The sequence below is a fragment of the Parasteatoda tepidariorum genome, chromosome 9 (genome assembly GCF_982258835.1).
Source record: "Parasteatoda tepidariorum strain Cologne lab strain chromosome 9, Ptep-v5.0, whole genome shotgun sequence".
NCBI classification, from domain to species: Eukaryota; Metazoa; Arthropoda; class Arachnida; order Araneae; family Theridiidae; genus Parasteatoda; species Parasteatoda tepidariorum.
Genome location: NC_141763.1, coordinates 18,597,264 through 18,616,668, shown reverse-complemented (window position 1 = coordinate 18,616,668; position 19,405 = coordinate 18,597,264). Strand labels below are relative to the sequence as shown.

The 19,405-nt window shown below is 33.5% G+C and overlaps 1 protein-coding gene across 1 annotated transcript; it reads right to left on the bottom strand.

Annotated features, from left to right (window-relative positions):
- Positions 1–1,032: 1,032 nt before the first annotated feature.
- Positions 1,033–16,808, bottom strand: LOC107444639 (uncharacterized protein CG3556). Its single transcript, XM_043056011.3, has 10 exons — positions 16,559–16,808; positions 13,523–13,692; positions 10,698–10,884; positions 8,863–9,064; positions 7,470–7,714; positions 6,579–6,757; positions 5,313–5,496; positions 5,047–5,221; positions 3,444–3,574; positions 1,033–1,185 (listed from the first exon to the last, which is right to left on the bottom strand). Exons 1-10 carry the CDS (start codon positions 16,611–16,613, stop codon positions 1,115–1,117), a joined length of 1,599 nt encoding a protein of 532 aa, XP_042911945.3. The 5' UTR covers positions 16,614–16,808; the 3' UTR covers positions 1,033–1,114.
- Positions 16,809–19,405: the final 2,597 nt, after the last annotated feature.

The window sequence follows — 19,405 nt, the reverse complement described above, 5'->3', positions numbered from 1 at the left end:
GATGTGGGAAGCAGTATTCAATGCATGGCTGAAAGCCCTTATATAGGAAGACGGAAAAGCGCAAAAACTGGTACAAAAGACATTTTAGCATTTTTTTTTGAGAAAAATAAAATATCTGTAACTATCAAGACTTCTTTTATAATTTTAGTCTATATGTAAAACTGCGAATTTTCCAGGGATAAAGTAGATAGTGTTGAATTGTTTTAAAAAGAATAAGTTAACTCCTCCCGAAAGCTAGTTATAACTGAAATGGTTTTACTACCAGCTTTTCCTCTTTTCCGTCTCGCTTTCACCCCTGATTCAATGTTAAATTATAGAGGACAGCAGTGAAAATTCAATTCAAACTATATGCTTAGTGTACGTGCTAAGAGGTGCAGGAAATGGATTAACCTTTACAAAAGCTGTGAAAAAAACTTTATGAAAGCTGCAACTTAGGTTACGGTAGGGAAAACCCTGAACAAAACTACAGTATTTATAATCATCAGTAAATTACTTGACGAAAGGTTAAAAACATTTGTCAAAGCTTCAGTTTTTAGGAAGGTATCCTCACCCTGAACCTAAGTTGCAGTTTTTATTGAGTTACATTGCCTTAAGGAAAGCTTGTGTAAATTCTCTTTAGCTTTTGTAACAGTTTTTTTTTAAAAAAATATTTTGTATAAATTTTTTATTCTTGTACTCTTTATGGTGAACCGAAAAGGAGTCATTAATGACTTAAATTTCTATTTTTCTTTAATTTTTATTATTATTTTCTTAAAAATAATATTGGTTATTAGTTTTGCTACGATCAGGGTTTAAATCACCAAAAAGAATTTATCTCCAATCGAAATTTAAAAACCTCTTTGACTATGTTACAAATCCCAATTCAAAATTTCAGCTTGATTTGAATAAAATTTATAATTGTCCCCTAAATAGTTCAAGCAACATTTTTTGTTGTTTCATTGACTATCAAAATTCTAATCGATGTTAAAAAAAACTAATGGTCGTAAACTGATTAAAAAACTACAAATAATAAAAAGTAAAGCAACTGCTATGTTATTAAAAACAGTACGTTTATTAAAATTTACAATTACATGCAAAATAAGTTCAAAGTAATGCTGATACTTTTTATTTAGAGTTAGTGTGATGCCGCTTTCTTGTACCACATGGCAATGTGATCTCCTTCGTCTAAAGCTGGACGATTTGGACCTACGAAATTTCGAAAAAAATAATGGTTATTTCTATTCTCTATTCTTCTTGAAATAATTTCTAAATAAATCATTTGATTCTGAGAAATATAGATGCTCATTGATTCTTTCTGTTTTTGCATGTCTTTTCTGCACACAGTTATACAATGTGACTCTTTGCATTCAAGACAAGCGTTCAACAATCAGTTAAATTCTGAGCATACACTCTAAGAAATTTCTCGGAAAAAATGGTTAAATACTAGTTTATTTCATTCTTATTTTACCATATTTAAACAAAACAGTCGAATAACCATTAAAAGGATGGTTAATCAAACTGTTAATTGGGAGAAAAAAACCGTTTATTAACTGCTTTCACCTAAAACGGTTTAACAATCAGAATTTCATCACACCAATTAAATCCACCTAATGAAGCCGTTTAGTTAATTGCAACTGCGTACTTATTATAGCCGAAAGGGCTAATCTTTTTGTCTCATGATCGACAGAACTGGGATTCGAGCCCCAGCGAAGACACCAAAATATTTCACCATTCAAAATATTTCACTATTCAAAACAAGAGTTTTTAGTGCCCTGCACTCTCCTATGCCCATTACCTCACACAAAACATAGATCCTATGTTCAGTTAAATTTCTTTTTACAGTTTTGAAATCATGCTAGTTGTAAATGGTTAACGAACCGGAGAGTTTTGTATTCCTGGTTTTGCAACCATATACTAGTTGTAGAGAGTTTTAAAACCATAAAGGTGAAAAATATTCTTTACCGTAAACTTTAAGGTTAATCAGATGTAAAGACTGCTTCCATAATTTTAGAATGAAAATTCTAACAGTGTAGGAGATTGAAAAACTATTCTGAGACAAATCCAAGCCACAAATATAACTAAACTCAGTGTCGTGACAGCCCATATAGGTCCAAGGCCTACTCTGCCCATCTCAGTTTTCTTGACCTTCGGCTCTGGGGTGCCGGAGCAGATGTCTCGGTTAGGTGGTCAGCCGAACACGGAATCCTTAGTGTTTAGGTCCAAAGCAGGCTTGGCACTCATTTTATCGACCCACTGAAGGGATGAAAGGCTGAATTAACTTTGCCTACACCGAAGATCGAACGCAGAACTTGTGGCAGGAGAGTGCGAAGCCACCGGGCCACAAATTTAGAAATTGGAAATAAAGAACGCGGATAATTTATGGTTGAGATTTCCAAAAGGACGAAACTCAGACTTCAAAGGATTGTAAACAGAGGAAAGATTTAGGTACTTTTAATCAAAAATAATACTCAATTATATTATTTAATCAATTTAATTATTCAATATATTCTGATATTATACTCAATTCTGTTCAATTTCTATAAATAAACTAATTATTGCTATTTACTCAGCTCAGTGCTATCTTAAAAAATGTGCATACATTTGCTAGATCGTTCCCCAAATAGAATGGCGATATAGTGTCTGGTATTTCAATATTTCTAGTAATTATTTTCAAACATTTATCTAGATACAATACAGTAAGATCTTTTAGTTTAAATTTTATATTATTAGACTTAATGATTTTTTTAAAAATAGGTCACACGCCAACACGTTTATTATTCCATCATGCGATATCTCCAGAAGATTTTTTACTACGCATCTACTACACCAGACGTTTGTTACTACACATCTACTATAATTTGTATCATTAAAACACTTCAAGTGGCTATTTTTGAAGAAAATATGTTTTCAAATGACAATAATATATTGCTCATTAAATTAAACTTATAGTAAAATTTAAGAACTAAAATGGTTGCTAAAATAAGAAAATTTAATTTTAAATTTATCGATTACCACTCTTTAATGATAGATATTGTATAATCACCTGCTCTCGGCTGGTAATGAACATGTAAAAGAATTTATAAATGACTAGTTTCATTTTAGGCACAATTAAAAGTGAATTTTTATTTTAAATATAACATTAAAAAGACTTGCAGCATTAAACAATCATGTCAAAACTAATATTTCCATAGTTTCAGTGCTTATAAATAGTTGGATGAGTGTTTTATTTCTTATTCAGTAATTTTTTAAGGTTTCAGGTATCTAATCTGGTGAAGTTATCCCCCATTACAATAAAAATTATCAAAAATACAGGCTAAGAACATAGTCATATTTATCCTTACACATAATCTTACCTATTATTCTAAAATCTCGAAAAAAATTGTGACTAAAATCTAAGATTCTTGTGAAAATTTTCACTTTTAGTAAACTCGACAGAAATTTCGAATAAATTTCAAAAGTCTTACCTAACTCAAAGTGTTTGAATTGGTTTCCAATTTTTAAATAAAATTGCCAGAACTTTCTACCTTCTGGGTCATTTGGGATATCGGCCATTTCATAAACATCTATTCTATCAGAATCTAGTTCATATTTAAATCTGAAATAAAAAACACGATTCATTATTGCGCCTGATTGTATCTTAAGTCTAAAATACTGATATTTGCGAGAATAGAACAGAAACTAGTTAAAGCACAGAAGCAAAGCATAGAGCAAAGCACAGAAGCTAGTTAAAGGTTTTAAAAGTATGAATATACAGTATCTGGCAAAACTTATCCGGACATCCAGTGTTATGGACTTAGAGCGTCCTGAGGCCCATATTAATATGATGTTGGTCCCCCTTTTTGGGTCAATGACAGCCTGCACACGTCTGGGAAGACTTTCCATCAGCTTTTGATAGGTGGCCAAAAGAATTGACTTCCATCACAGCTGACGTGAGTGCTTGCAAAGAGGATGGTCAATTTGGTTGGCGACGTAATCTGCGCTCCAATTCGTCAAAAAGGTGTCCTTTGGGATTTAGATCGGGGCTCTGAAAAGAGCAGTCCAGTTTTTGAACAACCATTTTGTCAAACCACAATTGTACATGCCTCGATGCATGAATGGAGCAGTTATCCTGCTGGAAGAGAAATGGATCTTTCCCGAAATATTGCCCTAGAGTTGGGAGTGCAGCATTGTCCAGAAGGTACACATACTTCTCGGAGGTCACACTAACAGACCCAGGCCAAACCAAGAGAAACACCTCCACACCATTACGCTTCCACCACCACAACAACCAGATGTCCGGATACTTTTGACCGGATAGCGTATTTTTTCAATTTTAGAAACTCATTTTAATTTTTTGTAACATCATTTGTCTTAACTGTAAATTATGATGGTCTGAATGATCTTCTACCAATAAGCCCATACTCAAAAATATATTAAAATAAAATTCAATTTAGAGAAAATGCATCTCTATTGTTGTTTTTCAATACTAATGATCTAAAACATTAATGACAGTGATTCGACTCATTAGATTATAATTAAAAAAAATTATTTACTCCAGGGAAAATTTTTTTAATCATTTTTTGTTGCATGTGATTTTTTTAACGCATCCTTGATACTTTCGCATCACCAGCTTCAAATCTGCAATCGGTTTCTCTCTTCAAACTACTGGTTTTTTTTTAAAAAAATAATAATATATTCAAAACCAGTATTTTGTCGAGTTTACTCGAATAAATTTTAACGTCCCCGATTCTCTGCCACGTAAGACGTAGTAGGGAAAAGGCTATAATGTATTTCAGTTTATGTGGCAATACGTTTAGGTCATAAGTTCTTTTCCTCTTAAATATTATTTTAAAAGGTGCAGGCAAGTGTATATGCATGCAAACCTATACTTCCTTTATAAAGCTTCCATCCAAACAAAAATTTAACTAAGCTAAATATATATCATTTTGGAAAAAAATCTATAGTTTTCGGAACAATTTCTAACTTGTTATCTCCACACACAGATTAGGTAATATCAAATACTTGCATAAATGCAACAAAAAATTTGTTACCCTGTGTAACTTTTAAAAAGGGAATATGAATTATTACTGATATTTGGTGTATTTCCTTGAAATAAGCTGCATCACATCGAAAGCCGCATAGTGTTTTGGCACTTTGAGTACTATGGTGTAGATGGCATCTTTAGGATCTCCTACAAACAGCGAGTACTGAATTTTAATTTTCGGTCCTAAGTAATCATCATGAATTTCAGCCACCAGATCATCTGTAAATATGAAAGATATTTGTGAAAGAAGAAAAATCTTAAAATTATTATAGTCTGATTATTTGAAAAAAAAAAGCAAAAAATAATTTACCATTTCTCAGTGATGAGCAATTTGTGAAAGCAGTGTCTGTCAAACTCTTTCCATTCAGCAAAGGTAGAATTAAATATATAGAAATTATGTCAGGTGTAGACGTATTTATTGATTCCACTAAAGTTTCCATAGCTTTATTATAATTCCAATCACTCTCCTGTTTATGACCGCTAGCAATCAACGCCTGAAAATATATGGATGTTTTGTTATGGGGCGTTTGTAAATAGCACTTTAAGAATAATTTAAAAAAAAAAGTCTTTTTTGCTTCTTAAATCTTTTCAGAATCGTGATCACATCACGCGATTTTCCCTTCACGGTCCATTGCTGTTGTTTCTAATGTTACATAGATTGGCCAAGCTCTGCAGTCATTGACCTTTGGCGAATTAAGCTAGAAAGGTGCAGCAAAGGTGAAAGTACGTTTTTATCTCAAATTACCACAGATAGATGGTAGCACCAACTTATTCAGACACAGATCAGAAGGAAAAGGACATTTTCAATAGTTTTCTGTATCCATGGTACTGTTCAGTGACCTATCTCAGGACTTTTGTTTCCATAGATTTTGCGAGCATGTATATTACATGTACTCGGTAGGTCTTAGCGGAGTTGAGGATCAAGCCGCGGCCTATACGGATCGGAGTCTAAATCTCTAAATTATGGGCTACCTTACGGCCCATAGTCCACTGTAACATACGTAAAATGAACCTATCTGACTCTAGCAGCCGAAGAAGGTATAAAGAATCGCGATATAGCGCCCTAATAGGCCTAAAAAACATAAAGAAACGTTGTAGCCTCAGTGTTTTATCATTAGGATTAATGTTTGAAGAATATCACAACATATTAATAATATAAATACTTATATTTGGATCTAAAATAAAAGCATAATGCTTTTTTGAACCTAATGTATGTGGACAGGGATTGTCTGGTTGGCAGGGTACTGGACTCGAGAGGCAGATCATGAGTTACAGTCCCCTTGCCGTCAGGCTAACCGTGGGGGCTCTTCGTGGTTTTCCTTTCGATGTAGTGCATATTCTGGTTAGTTCCATCAAAAAAGTGCTCCGCGAAGGCGAATTTCTCCCACTATTTGATCCAGGAGTTTCCTTGTCTTCTGGGGATTGGGTTCAAAATTACAAAGTTGCGGAGATGAACAGTAGTTGTTGTAAACCCAAAAAATTGGATTAACTGTTCAACGACGGTTATAAAATTAAAAAAAAGACTATTCACTAGTTCTAGGTCATGAAACGAAAAAACATAAGAATTTCTACCTACCTGAGTAATAAGAGCAGTTCTGTGCACGTTTCCCAAGCTACCACTCGGTTTTTGCAGGGCTTTAAACTCTCGAATATTACTTTCATAAAAATCTGAGAGTTTTTTAAATTTTGCAATGGAATGATTTCCCCTTCGACGAATTTCGCAAGAAAGAGCCATCACTGCGAATGCTTGGTATTCTAGAAAAGCAATATGGAAGGAATACACAGAGTGTCTAAAAATATGAAAATGTTTAAATATCACGGTGTAATAGGAACGGATCAAAAATCTACCACTCATATTGATATACATTTAAGAACAAATTATGACTCGGTGACTGAGAGAATAGAGCATTCTCTATCCCTGCTATATATATGCTGCTTTTCAAGACAGGCAAACAGATTTGGTGGTAGCCGCTGTGTCGGTTGTCTCCAAACCAACCAAAACCATGGTCGCCATCTGATATGATGTTACTTCAATGCTCTACTGGTAATGGTTTGCTATGAATCTTTGGTGGTGGAGGTTGAGGAAAACGAGGCAGTCGGAGAACGGGTAGCGTGGGATCTTTTTGGTGGATGATTTTGGTGGATGTTTGTATGTCACCACTTTAGATACTAATAAATTATGTAACAAAGTTGGTGAGTGTCAAAACATACAAACAGATTTGGTGGTAGCAGCTGTGTCGGTTGTCTCCAAATCAACCAAAGCCGTGGTGGCCATCTGATGTGATGCAATTTCAATTTTCCGATGGCAGCATTTTGCTATGGAGTGTTGGTGGCGGAGGTGGAAGCAAACGAGGCAGTCAGAGAAGGGGATCTTTTTGGTTGATGATTTTGGTGGACGTTTTTATGTCACCTTTTTTAGATACTAATGAATTATATAACACTGATAAATATATTTATTGGATCTTACCTCTTCTAAACGGTATGTCGATGCTGCTATTGTAAGTGTTGACGAGATCTTGATAAGCTCTATCTGGCCATGTTTCGTTGGCGTTACAGAGAGCTAAATAAGATGTGGGATGGGTAAAGTTTCCAGACATCACTTGTTCTTTCAGAAGTTTTACCAAATTGTATCCATAAAAATCACGAGGATCGTGACAAGTAGAAAGCAAGGAGTTAATGAATGTGCTAAGCTGGTCATTCAAATGGACGTCACTAAAAGGAATGCAAAGTATTCATAAAGATCATTGGTGTTAAATTTTTTTCGAAGAGCTGGTGGGTTTATAAGAATCATTAAAAATTTTTCCGTTGATATCAAAATTTCTTCAAACAGTAAACATTTATGAATAACTTTCACTTACTCTGCAACACAGGCCAATTAAAAACAATAAATCATTATATGAATTTATCTTAAGCATATCTTAAGTTGCTATAAAAACAAAATACATCTATTAACATTTTTTATACGCCCTGCAACATAAACCAGTTAAAAACAATAAGTTATCGCGTGAATTATCTTACACATGTTACTAGAGCAAAATTTATATAAACTACTTTCCTACACTCTCTAATATAGACCAATTAATAACAGCAAACTATTATACGCATTATGCCACCATTCATTGCATTAATATAACAAGGATTGATGAGTGTAGAGTGTGCTTTTAATTAGTGTGATAGCTAGATATTTTTACTCTCTGGCGGTCACAAGATAAGCCTCCGTACACTGCGTCTCTGAATTAGTATATCTAGAGTTATTCGCTGCTACTCTTTTGAAACGTGTTTCCCTGAAACCAAATCATTTCATATGAACATTAATTCAACTAAAAAAATTTAAGTTATATACTCAAGAGCAAAATTAAGGAAACAAAATTATAACATAAAGAAAATTTTGGCAATCATGAGTTGTCCCCGAGCAGTAGTATCACACTTATTTATACCGAGGTATGAGAAAATATTCATTTAGATAAGCTGTACTTCTAAAAACGTGTTTTGATTAATCTTTCCTTACATCTAGACACCACCATTTACAATTCTGTTCATATGTTGTGTTCCAAATTTTATTGTTCTGACCTATAGGGCATGCAACATGTGTAATTTATATTACGGAACATTCTTCAATTGTAACTTAGAGCTCTGTAAATAGCTCATCTTTACATCTGTACATTTACACCCGTGCAACCCAGGGTCCCTCTCGAAGTCATTTCAGTTAAAGGTCTCCTTTGTTCATCACAATCAATAACTAATATTAATTGATAGCGATTTTCATATAATTTAAACCTGTAAAAAGATCAACTTTTCAGATTGTCATGAATAAAACAACCTACTAAATAAAGGGTTAAGCAAACAATGCGTTCACTTACCGCACTAATGATAATAATATTTGAATATCTCTTTGCCTCAACATAAGATAGTCTTCAAGATCTCCGAAATGAGGTCCTTCGGCCAAAGAAAGAGCTGTGACTGCTTTCGGGATGTGATCGATCCATTTCCATGTTGACCACTTACTCTTCAGTAGGTGAACAGCTCTAGAACGGGCTTCTTCAATCCCTTCGATGCTATCACCTGTAAAACCAGAATAACAGTTTTTCAAAGTCAAAATTTCTTATCGTTTCAATTGATGAACCAATATAATCCTGATGGTAATCATCAATAGTTCCATCATGAACCATTATACTTTTTGATGGTAAACATAAGTAACCATCACCCCGATGAAGCAACTCGGACTGATTTAGGAGGGACCAACATAAGAATGGAAACTTGTTTTGATGGTTTGTTCGTGTTGATTAATCAAAAATTTCCATTACAGCTTTCTAGAAATTTAATGTTACAATGATCACCACCATCACCCCAATATAGGAATTCGAGCTGATTTATGATGGGTCAACATGAAAAAAAACCCCAAATCCTTTTGATTGCATATTTTTGTATTGAACCAACAAGAATTATTATCATGAAAATGGATTGTTGTACCATTATGATTCATCACGAATTTCCATCATAGTATCTTAGAAATCAAATCTTTGAATGATCATGAACAACCATCATTCCAATCTAAGTATTCGAACTGATTTATGATGGTTTAACATTTAAAAGAAACAAACAAATTGTTTTGATGGTATATTCCTGAGAACCAACAAGAATTCCTATTAAACCATCATGGAAATGTATAGAGGGAACCATCATGGTCCATGAGGATCAAATGAAAGAGGTCCATGGAATTATGGAAGCTTGTGGGCTTATCAAAAAACATGAACTCATAATGGAAGATGTTGGATGATGGTAACCATCAAATGATGTTGGACCATCTTGAATCGCATTGAAACAAACATAAACCATCAAAATTTTTTGATGGAACCATCAAGAACTTTGACTTGGGTGTAAGGATGTTGAGATAGTCAACACTTGTTTCATCATGATATCTGTTAAAAACAGAATACCATTTTCCTTTGCTAGAAAACAAACTAGATGGCGCCACGAGATCTAGAACTCTTACTAATTAACAATTTTGGCAGACGAGTATGTTATGTTACCGACGATCGAGAGATCATGTTGTATTTTGTAGTGTTGTTTCTATAGTGCTGTTAATATACACATGTTAACTAATTCGAAGAAGTATCTTTTCTTGAGTTTATGGTCATTATTTTGATTTATTTAGATACGAACCGCCCTTGTTGAAGAACAGGTAAGAAACCTTTCATTGATGCATGTTTCAGTTGAAGATATAAAAGAAATAAGTTATCTTTTTTAACACCATCTCTTCTAAGGAACCATAAACCCTTTTCCTGTCGGACGTGTTAACTGGTTATTGAGGGGGGTATTGACCTGCTGATAGGATGGTCATGTAGAAGAGTGACGCATTTTTTCGCTCATGATTTTTAAATGCGAAATTCGAGTGATTCTGCTGTCATACACTGATCGCGATGTACCTCTTTCGCGTGCTAAATAACGCATCCCGATTTTCGGTTTGTTGTATTATTATAAAAAGTTGGAGATAGATTTCCACACACGTTTCGCAATAGTTAGAATAGTTTTAAGTGAAATTTAGTAGAGAAAATGTTTAAGCGTAAAATTCGTCAGTAAAAATTTTTGAAAGACATCTAAATGACACCAAAAAAATATCTCTTATAAGTTAGAATTGTGACAGAATAATCCATTATTATAAGTTAAATAAGTGACTGAAGTTAAATTGTCTCACCCATTTTGTACTGCAGCTCAAAAACTTTTAAGCCAAATAAACCAGATACTCCATTACTAAGCATTAAAGCGACGGTGACATCTGAATAGACAGCTATTGGTTTCTTTTCGTCAGAGTTAAAGCAGAATTTAAATCTTTCGCCAGTTCTGTTTGCTGTGATGGTCACATTTACCCAAGCACAGTATCTCTGTAAAACACGTGAAAAAATCATAAGTGCATATACACCAAAGAGTCATTACATTATGACCTCCTTGCTAATAACATGTAGGACCACCTTTAGCTCTCAAAACTGCTAGCACCCGCCGTGGCATTGATTCCACAAGGTGCTAATAGGTAGTGTGAGGTATCTGGTACCAAGCGCTCACCAACTGGTCCTGCAATTCACTCACATTGCGAGGGGGTAGCGTGGCAACACGAATTTGGTTTACCAATTAGGACCACAAATGCTCTATTGGATTAAAGTCAGGTGAATTTGGGGGCCAAGACATGGCTTGAAAGTCACTGGAATGTTCCTCGAACCAATCCATGACGATTCGACCCTTCTGACATGGTGCATTATCCTGTTGGCAAACACAATCCCCCGCAGGAAAAACTGTTGCCATGAATGGGTGAACCTGGTCTGCAACTATGTTCTGCAACTTACAGACGTCAGGGATTTTTCTATGAGGATTAGGGGTCCTAATGTGCCCCTTGAAAACATTCTTCCTGGGCGAGAAACCATGAAACTCTGGGCGAGCCTATTGTTATAGATGGAGGGTGGTCATAATGTAATGGCTCTTCGGTGTAAGTTGGTATTCATTTTAAGAGTGACCGGAATATCCTGGTCGGCAGGGCTGGATTCGAACTCCCGTTTTCATGAACGCGTGTCCAGCGGCGTGCCAATCAGGCTATCCCGGCCATTTTGACCACCACTTGATATTAATGATTTAAATAAATATCAATGAGTTCTAACTATATTCTTTTAATCTGTGTCTGCATACTTAAAATAATATCTGCTTACAATTGTAAAAGCCATAATTATATCACCACTATTACAAAGAATCTTATCCACAAAGCATTTTGAACACAAGCCAGAACAGGAAAGATTTCGCTACTAGCCAGTTGTAGCATTTTTAACAGTGGTCACTTTTTAAAACATGTGAACACTTTTTTTTAAATTGATAATATTAAACGATTTAAAAATTCTTTTAATGTTAAACATATTAGGCATTTCTTTGGAAGCCTTTTTTCAAAATATGGATAAGTTTCAAGATTTATTTTTAGAATAAAGAAAAAAAATTTTCGTGAAAACTTTTTTCATAATATTCTGAAATAAAATAGCTTTCAGAATATTATAAAATATTCATAATACTTACGTATTTATAAAAAAATAACACAAAGTAGGAAAAATAAAAACTAGTTTTTTTTTCTTCACAGAAATGCATAAAATGCACATGGCCATTGCTGAAAAATTGGTGTAGAATAGCAACTGGCGGAGAATTTTTTAATCACAGTTTGTTATATTTAGTCGCCCTATTGCCAGTGGTGATTACTAATTATATCCTTTACCAAAAAGTTTAAAAACAGCAGCAGAGCCGTAGTTTAGGGGATAGAGCTTTCGCCTTCCAAGGAGATGAACCGGGTTGGTTCGAGTTCCGCACCCGGCTCACACCGACAACATTGCCGACGTAAAATATCCTCAGTGGTAGACGGATCATGGGTTAGAGTCCTCTTGTCGTCAAGCTAACAGTGGGAGATATTCCTCTCCGTGTAATGGTAGTTAAATTAAATGGTAGATAAACATATAACACAGATCATTAAAGATCCGATCATTAGACCAAAAGTAGTTCTAACGTTTGATCTAATGATCGGATCTTTACATGCTAGGAATCTTTCTTAATAGTTCAAGTACGTGACCTTAAATATGCTAATTTATTCACTACAGACGATATTTTAAGTTACGAAAAACAAAACGTACACAATACGCAAAAACGTACATTCACTGAATAAGCACATTTTTTTTTGTCGTATTTCTGAACCCCAATATATAGGGGGCAACCGCAATCTAGGAAATATGGCCACCCCAGTTTGGCCAAGAAAGCGATCTCTTTTTGTTCAAATTTTGTGTTTTACTATACAAAATAACTTACTTTAAAAATGACGTAAAACATTTTACACCCTACAATCCAAAATTTTTTCGACTATTTTTTAAATAAAAGAGTAAAAAATAATTAATCTTAACAAACATTTATTTTTCACATGGAATTATCTTAGGATTAACGAATTTTACAATTGTGGGCAAAAAAATTTTCAATTCGCTCTAGAAGTTCTCAAGATAAGGAGATATATACGCAGAAAGTAAAATTAACATTAAGGGGTCCAAATTTTGGATCGCTCTTCTGTCAAAAAAATGTGGACCATATTGCGGCTACCCCCTATATTTTGGGGGTCAGAAATTTAAATCCGTCGAAAAAAAAGGTATGTTTATTCAACTAAAGTGCATTTTTGTGTTTGATTTCGTAAATAAATAACTAAATAAAAATAATAAGTTATTTAGGATGGTCCGCTTTTTTGGCGCAATGTACGCATCAATATTATAAAGAAATTAATTCAGTAAATCAATCAAAAATATTGTATTTTAATTTAGATAATTGCTATTAAAGGTTTTTTTTTCCACCCGATGGTAGAGAACTAAAACACAATTTTTAAAAATTCAATCAAAATGTGTTCTAAAAATTCGCCAGTTTTGAAAGTGAAATATTTTGATTTCTAACTATGCATTTCACATTTTTTTAAAAATTTTTGAATCTTAATCAATTATACAGAAGTAGTATATTTCTAAATACCGAATACTTAAAATCCAAGTGCTTCAGTTCTATCTTCAGCAGACGATTATGGGGATTCAAAATATTCCAGCATGCATGGTAATCTTTATTATCTTTTCTAGCTATCGGTAATATTCCAGTTATGTTGCCATTCTGATTTGATAAGTTCACACAGTCAGGCTGACTGCCCCCTACAAACAAAGAAGGGATTCAATATTCAGAAGAGTTGAATATTAAATATTCAAAGATTTAATATTTAATATTCAAATATATCAATACAATACAATAATGCATTGATATATTTTACTTTGGCTATATTAATACAATACTGGAATGGTAGGTAGGTACTTTATTTAAATCGCTCTAGAGCTGCATTATGGGCTATTGGCGTCGGTCTGGGAAACATCCCTGAGGATTCTCCGAAGACATGCTATCACAATTTTGATCCTCCGCGGAGGGGATGGCACCCCTGTTTCGGTAGACAGGCGTCCTGCACGTGAAGTTAAGCACTTTACGGTAGAACAGTTTAACGAGGAAATAACCGCATACCCTCGGCCCCTACGCAGGCTGATCAAAGTAGTAAACCACCCACCAGCCAGTGATGCTTGACTTTAGCGTTCTACTGGGAACCGTGTCCTTACGATCAGTTCACTGCGGGACCAATTCCAGAAAGCACTCTGTTATTTAATTGTGTAAGCTGACGACAAAATGATATCTTTTATTTATTTTGTTCTCCGGCTTTTTAATTTTTTTTAATAATGTGTTTAAAAAATTGTTTATAGCTTTAAAGAAAAACTTTTTTTTTAAATAATTTTTCTTCTTTTCCTTAAAAATAGTTTTTCTGGTTTTCTTTGTGTTTTCTTCGATGTCCCGTATAAGAATGTTTTAAATGAAATCTTGTTAATATTGAATTTCTCAGGTATAAGTCCTTAAGCATTGTAATGCTATTAACTCTTTTGAAGGCCGTGGTAAGTATACTTACCACCACGTTTTACCACTTTTAATTTAGATTTCCATTTTTCGATAACTTCAGCTTTTTTGAACAGAGTTTGAATAAAATTGGTAACCATATGTCACTTTTAAAAAACGTATAAAAGTTATGAAATACTTAATTCCTTTTGAAGTTTATAGCATTTAAGGAATTTATTTTATGAATAAAGAAAAATAAAAGTCAGTAAGTTCCTAATAGGTCATGTTAAATACATTTACCACCAAAAAAACGGCATTTTTATAAACTAAATGAGTTGTTTTTTTATATCAATTACTGTTCTTAAAACAATTTCAATTCCAAAAATACTTTAATTTACCTTTACTAGAAATAAAGGGCCCGTTAAAGGGTTTTAAAGCACTGAATTTTGATTGATAAGAAAATGAAATAGGGATCGAAAAAGTGAGATGAACAGGAGAGCGGTGCACAAACTACTATTTTGGCATAGAAAAAATATAGCAAATGTTTCGAATCACTAATGAGTAAAGCGGTTGTGTAGGAGTTTTACGTAGAGTTCAAGTTTTTGACAAAGTAACAACCACTCCAGACTTTTCATACAATTGCACAAAATTTGAAATCTGAATAGGTAAACCATTTCGGTAAAAATTATTTTTAGTTCCAATTAATAAATCAATTCTAAATGCCATAATCAATGTCTAAATCAATTTCTAGAATGTTTCACGCAACAGAGTTTAATTTCTGATTAGAAAATTTATGGAGATTCTCATAAAGTCCTTTTAATCTCCTGCGTCATCACCTTGCGCATTCTTTTAGGATTACTTATAGTTTGTTTCTTGAATGCTAGTTTGTTTGTTAAAATGTTTATAATTACTGTAAATTTCACATTTATGTGAATTCAATATTTTCATGTTCTCTATTTAACAAAAAAATTAATCTTTTTAGCTCAAAGTTAAGTCGTACAGATTTATGCTGCATTTTTTAAACCGTCTTTTCCTGCTATTTTTTGCTCCGCAGTGCACTGATGGTAAAGACACGGCTCCCAGTAGAACACTGAAGTCAAGCATCACTGGATGTGGTGATGACAACGTTGATCAGTCTGCGTAAGGATCGAGGATGCGCGGTATCGGTCCTCGTTAAACTGTTCTGCCGTATAGTGCTCGATTTCACGCGCAGGTCGTCGGGCTACCTAAGCAGGGGAGCCATCCCCTCTGCAGAGGATCAAAATTGCGATGGCATGTCTTCGGATTATCCTCAGGGATGTTTCCCAGACCGACGCCAATAGCCCATTGTGCAGGTGTAGTTCGACGTAAATAAAAGTACCTATCTAAAAAAACTACGTGTTGTTTTTTTTGTATAAATTTTTTCTATATTTTCTTCTGCTAATTGTGTTTTAAAAAATTTCACTAACAGAAGCAGCTTATTGCATTGATATATTTTATGCCGTTTTTTTTTTAAAATTTTTAAACTTAAAAAATATGTTATATCTCTTCGTAACTAGTTTCTTTTTATTGACTTTTTATTAATTTCATTTTTAAAGTTTTATTTTCTACTTTTTAGTTTTTCTTTCTGATTAATTTTCTAGTTGGTACTTTCTACTAGTTGTATTATATTACATCTAATCAGTAATCATGCATGACTCAAATGATAACTCATTTGATCATTTGCATGAATATTTTTACAATAAGAATATACTTGAAATGATGTAATGATGAATGATGTTTTAATGAATATACTTGAAATGGTGTAAAGATGAATGATGCTTTAATGAATTTACTTGAAATGATGAATGATGTTTTAATGAATATACCGGAAATGGTGTAAAGATGAATGATGTTTTAATGAACATACTTGAAATGATGTATATTTCAAAAAGTTAGCTTAATTGGAAATTACAGCTTTTTACTAATTGCAAACTTCTCTTAGTAATGCGTTTACAAAGCCCACTTCAATAAGCCTAACAATCAACGATTTACAAAAAAAGTAGATTTTAGAAATAAGCCTTCCAACTAGGACCTTATATATGAAACGATATGAATGAATAAATGTAATATAAAAACAAATAGACATATCAATACAATATAATAAATGAAAAACAGAAAATAACTCACAGGTTTGGTAAATACAAACGACAGCTAAAAAAAGGATGAAGAAAAAATTGCACATGTTTTTACGATGAAATTAATACATTGCATAGTCAAAAACCATTTTAAATACTATTGTTAGTTGTTTTGGTACTCAAAGCATGCATCTTATCTACATTTATTTCCTATAGTTCATATTTCTGATTCGTCTCGTAAATGATATGAGCAAGAGCACCTTAAGAAGCACTCTATCATATCATTTATGGAATTCCCTCTTTAGAATTTCAGAGAATTTACCTCTTTTAAAAGTGTTTGATAAGATATTATCACTAGATAATTTTTATGCAAACAAAACATCTATAAAGGACACCGGTATATGCTTTATAAAATCTATAAAGGATGCCGCTTTTAGGAAAAAAATAATACCTCTGGGAAAAGTTAACCTTTTAACGCAGATAATCATATTCTTCATACTTTTTTTTGCAGTTTATATCAAAATAAGTTAAAAAAATATTATATTTAGCATTTTAATTGTTTATGTTTATGAATTACAGCTTGAAACAAAGTTGTCTTTTTTCGGCGTTGAAGGTAAAATTTTCAATCACGGCTCATTTGCAAACAATAAATTTTCGATTTTACTCTTTAGAAAGATCTAAGCGAAACAGTTATTCACCATTGAAATTTCTTTAATTTGCGAAATAATTATTGACATATTTTAAAATAAAAGAGAAAAAAAAAAGCTTCAAACTGCATTATTATTTTTTTTTTGGATTTTATGTTTAAAAACAAATGTAATTCCGATAATCCAAGAGATTTTTAAGTAACTATTGGACTGTTTTTTAAAGTTAAAAAATACCAAAATGTATTTTTACTTCTAATGAGAGCTTCAGAAGAAAAAAATCTATAAAAAGGGCACAGATGTCCCATTCAGGGACAAAGGGTTAAGCATTATGTTTGCAAGCAAAATATAAAACTTCATTGTGCATCAAACTTGCTTTCATTTTTCATTTGCTATTTTTTTTTCCAAACTGCGATTTCCGCAATCGTGGAATCTTGGCCACGAATTAAATTTTGTCAATACCAAAATTGTTTCCACTCTAATCACATCATCTCATCTTGATACCCTGGAATCTTATTTCATTCATATGGATGCCGATTCCCTTGTTATCGATATTAGTGTGACCACAGTGGTTTTTCTTCTGATTTTTCATCCCGTGGTGAACTGGTGGCAAAGATATGAATGTAAAGACATGATGGTAAAGATAAGACACTGAAGCTAAGCATCACTGGCTGCGGTCAATAGGCTGGTGGGTGAGCACTTTGATCAGCTTGCGTAGGTACCGAAGGGGTGCGGTATTGATCCTCGTTAAACTGCTCTACCGTAAAGTGCTCGTCTTCGCATTCTGGTCATCGGGCTACGAAAGCAGGGGAGCCATGCCCTCTGTAGAGGATCAAAATTGCGATTGCATGTCTTCGGATAATCCTCAGGGATGTCTCCCAGACCGTCGCCAATAGCCCATTGTGCGACGTAGCTAAAGTACCTACTTACCTTCTGTTTTTTCACCTTAATTTTTGTTCAACTTTCGGCTACTGCTACAGTTTTTATCATCCTTATTTTCCATTTTTCGTGGGCAACTTAATGTCTTATATTTTAAATCAGTTTTGCTTCTTCTCACTCACGTCTGGCAAGACGTCAAAATAGGCGGCTATTTTCGATTGCTCGAAACATTTCGACTTTTACATCCATCTGCATATTTTTGAAGTCAATAAAATTTTCGAATACGCAATGAATACTAGTATTAATTCCTTTTTAGTTTTTAACCCCAAATTTCAATGCATTATGAGAGTCTGACGAAATATTGTGATCGGTTCACATTGCTCTAATCTCCGAACTTTGCAAGTCTAAGACTAATGTGGATATTTGCAAGGATACTTGACCAGTCGAAGGGCTTGTATAGTTTGTCTATGTAAGGAGCTCCCTTAGACATTCGTCTGGAGTGGTGGCGGTTACAATTATTACGAGGTTTAGCTATTTTAAGTAGGGGTTTTAGGTTACTATTTAAGACAGGTTATGACACGGATAGGCGAGAGAAAGGGAATCAGGGGAAAAAGAAGCTCCCCTCTTTGAAATGCGCTATTTCTTGTTTCCATAGCAGCAGACGGCCTTAGACTTCGTGGCGAAGGGAGTTCTTTCTATAGACAAATTATATAGGGGGTAGATAAGTTGAGGAGTGTAACTCACTTTTTTAATTTCAACTATTTTTTACTATCTCTCTTTTTCCTACTCGGAAGGAGTTAATGTGTGTTGCCAATTGATCGAAATCGACAGTAACCATATTTTTATTCATACCAACGTCTTTTTAACACTGAACGCGATTCACAAAATGTAATTTTTTCGTTACTTATAAACAAATAATTTAATACTTATAGTTAATAATTAAAACTTTTTTTTTACGGATTTTCAGCTTTGAATTATAAATGAAATGGGATTTTTCTCAGCATGCTAGTTTCGGATTTGTCACTTTCTAACACAGTGGAAAAGTTTTTTTTTTCTTTTTCTTTTTTTTAATGCGAAATGGAACTGAAAATTATTGCTCTTTTCTGACAATTCATTTAGTTTCGGTTTTAAGCAACTATGTATACGAATAATTCGAATTCTTCGCGACTCTCTATGCTACTCGGTACTGAGACCAAAATCTTTTCATAACTTCATTAATTTGAAAAGCTACATAAATTGTTACACTTCTTAAGTAGAGTGGACGAAAAAAATGATATCACCTTGAATAACTATCTTTCTAATGATCGGATTTTCACTTAGGAAAACTACCAACCATAATTCAATGGGTTGTCCTCAAATAAGCTAAGTTATTAAGG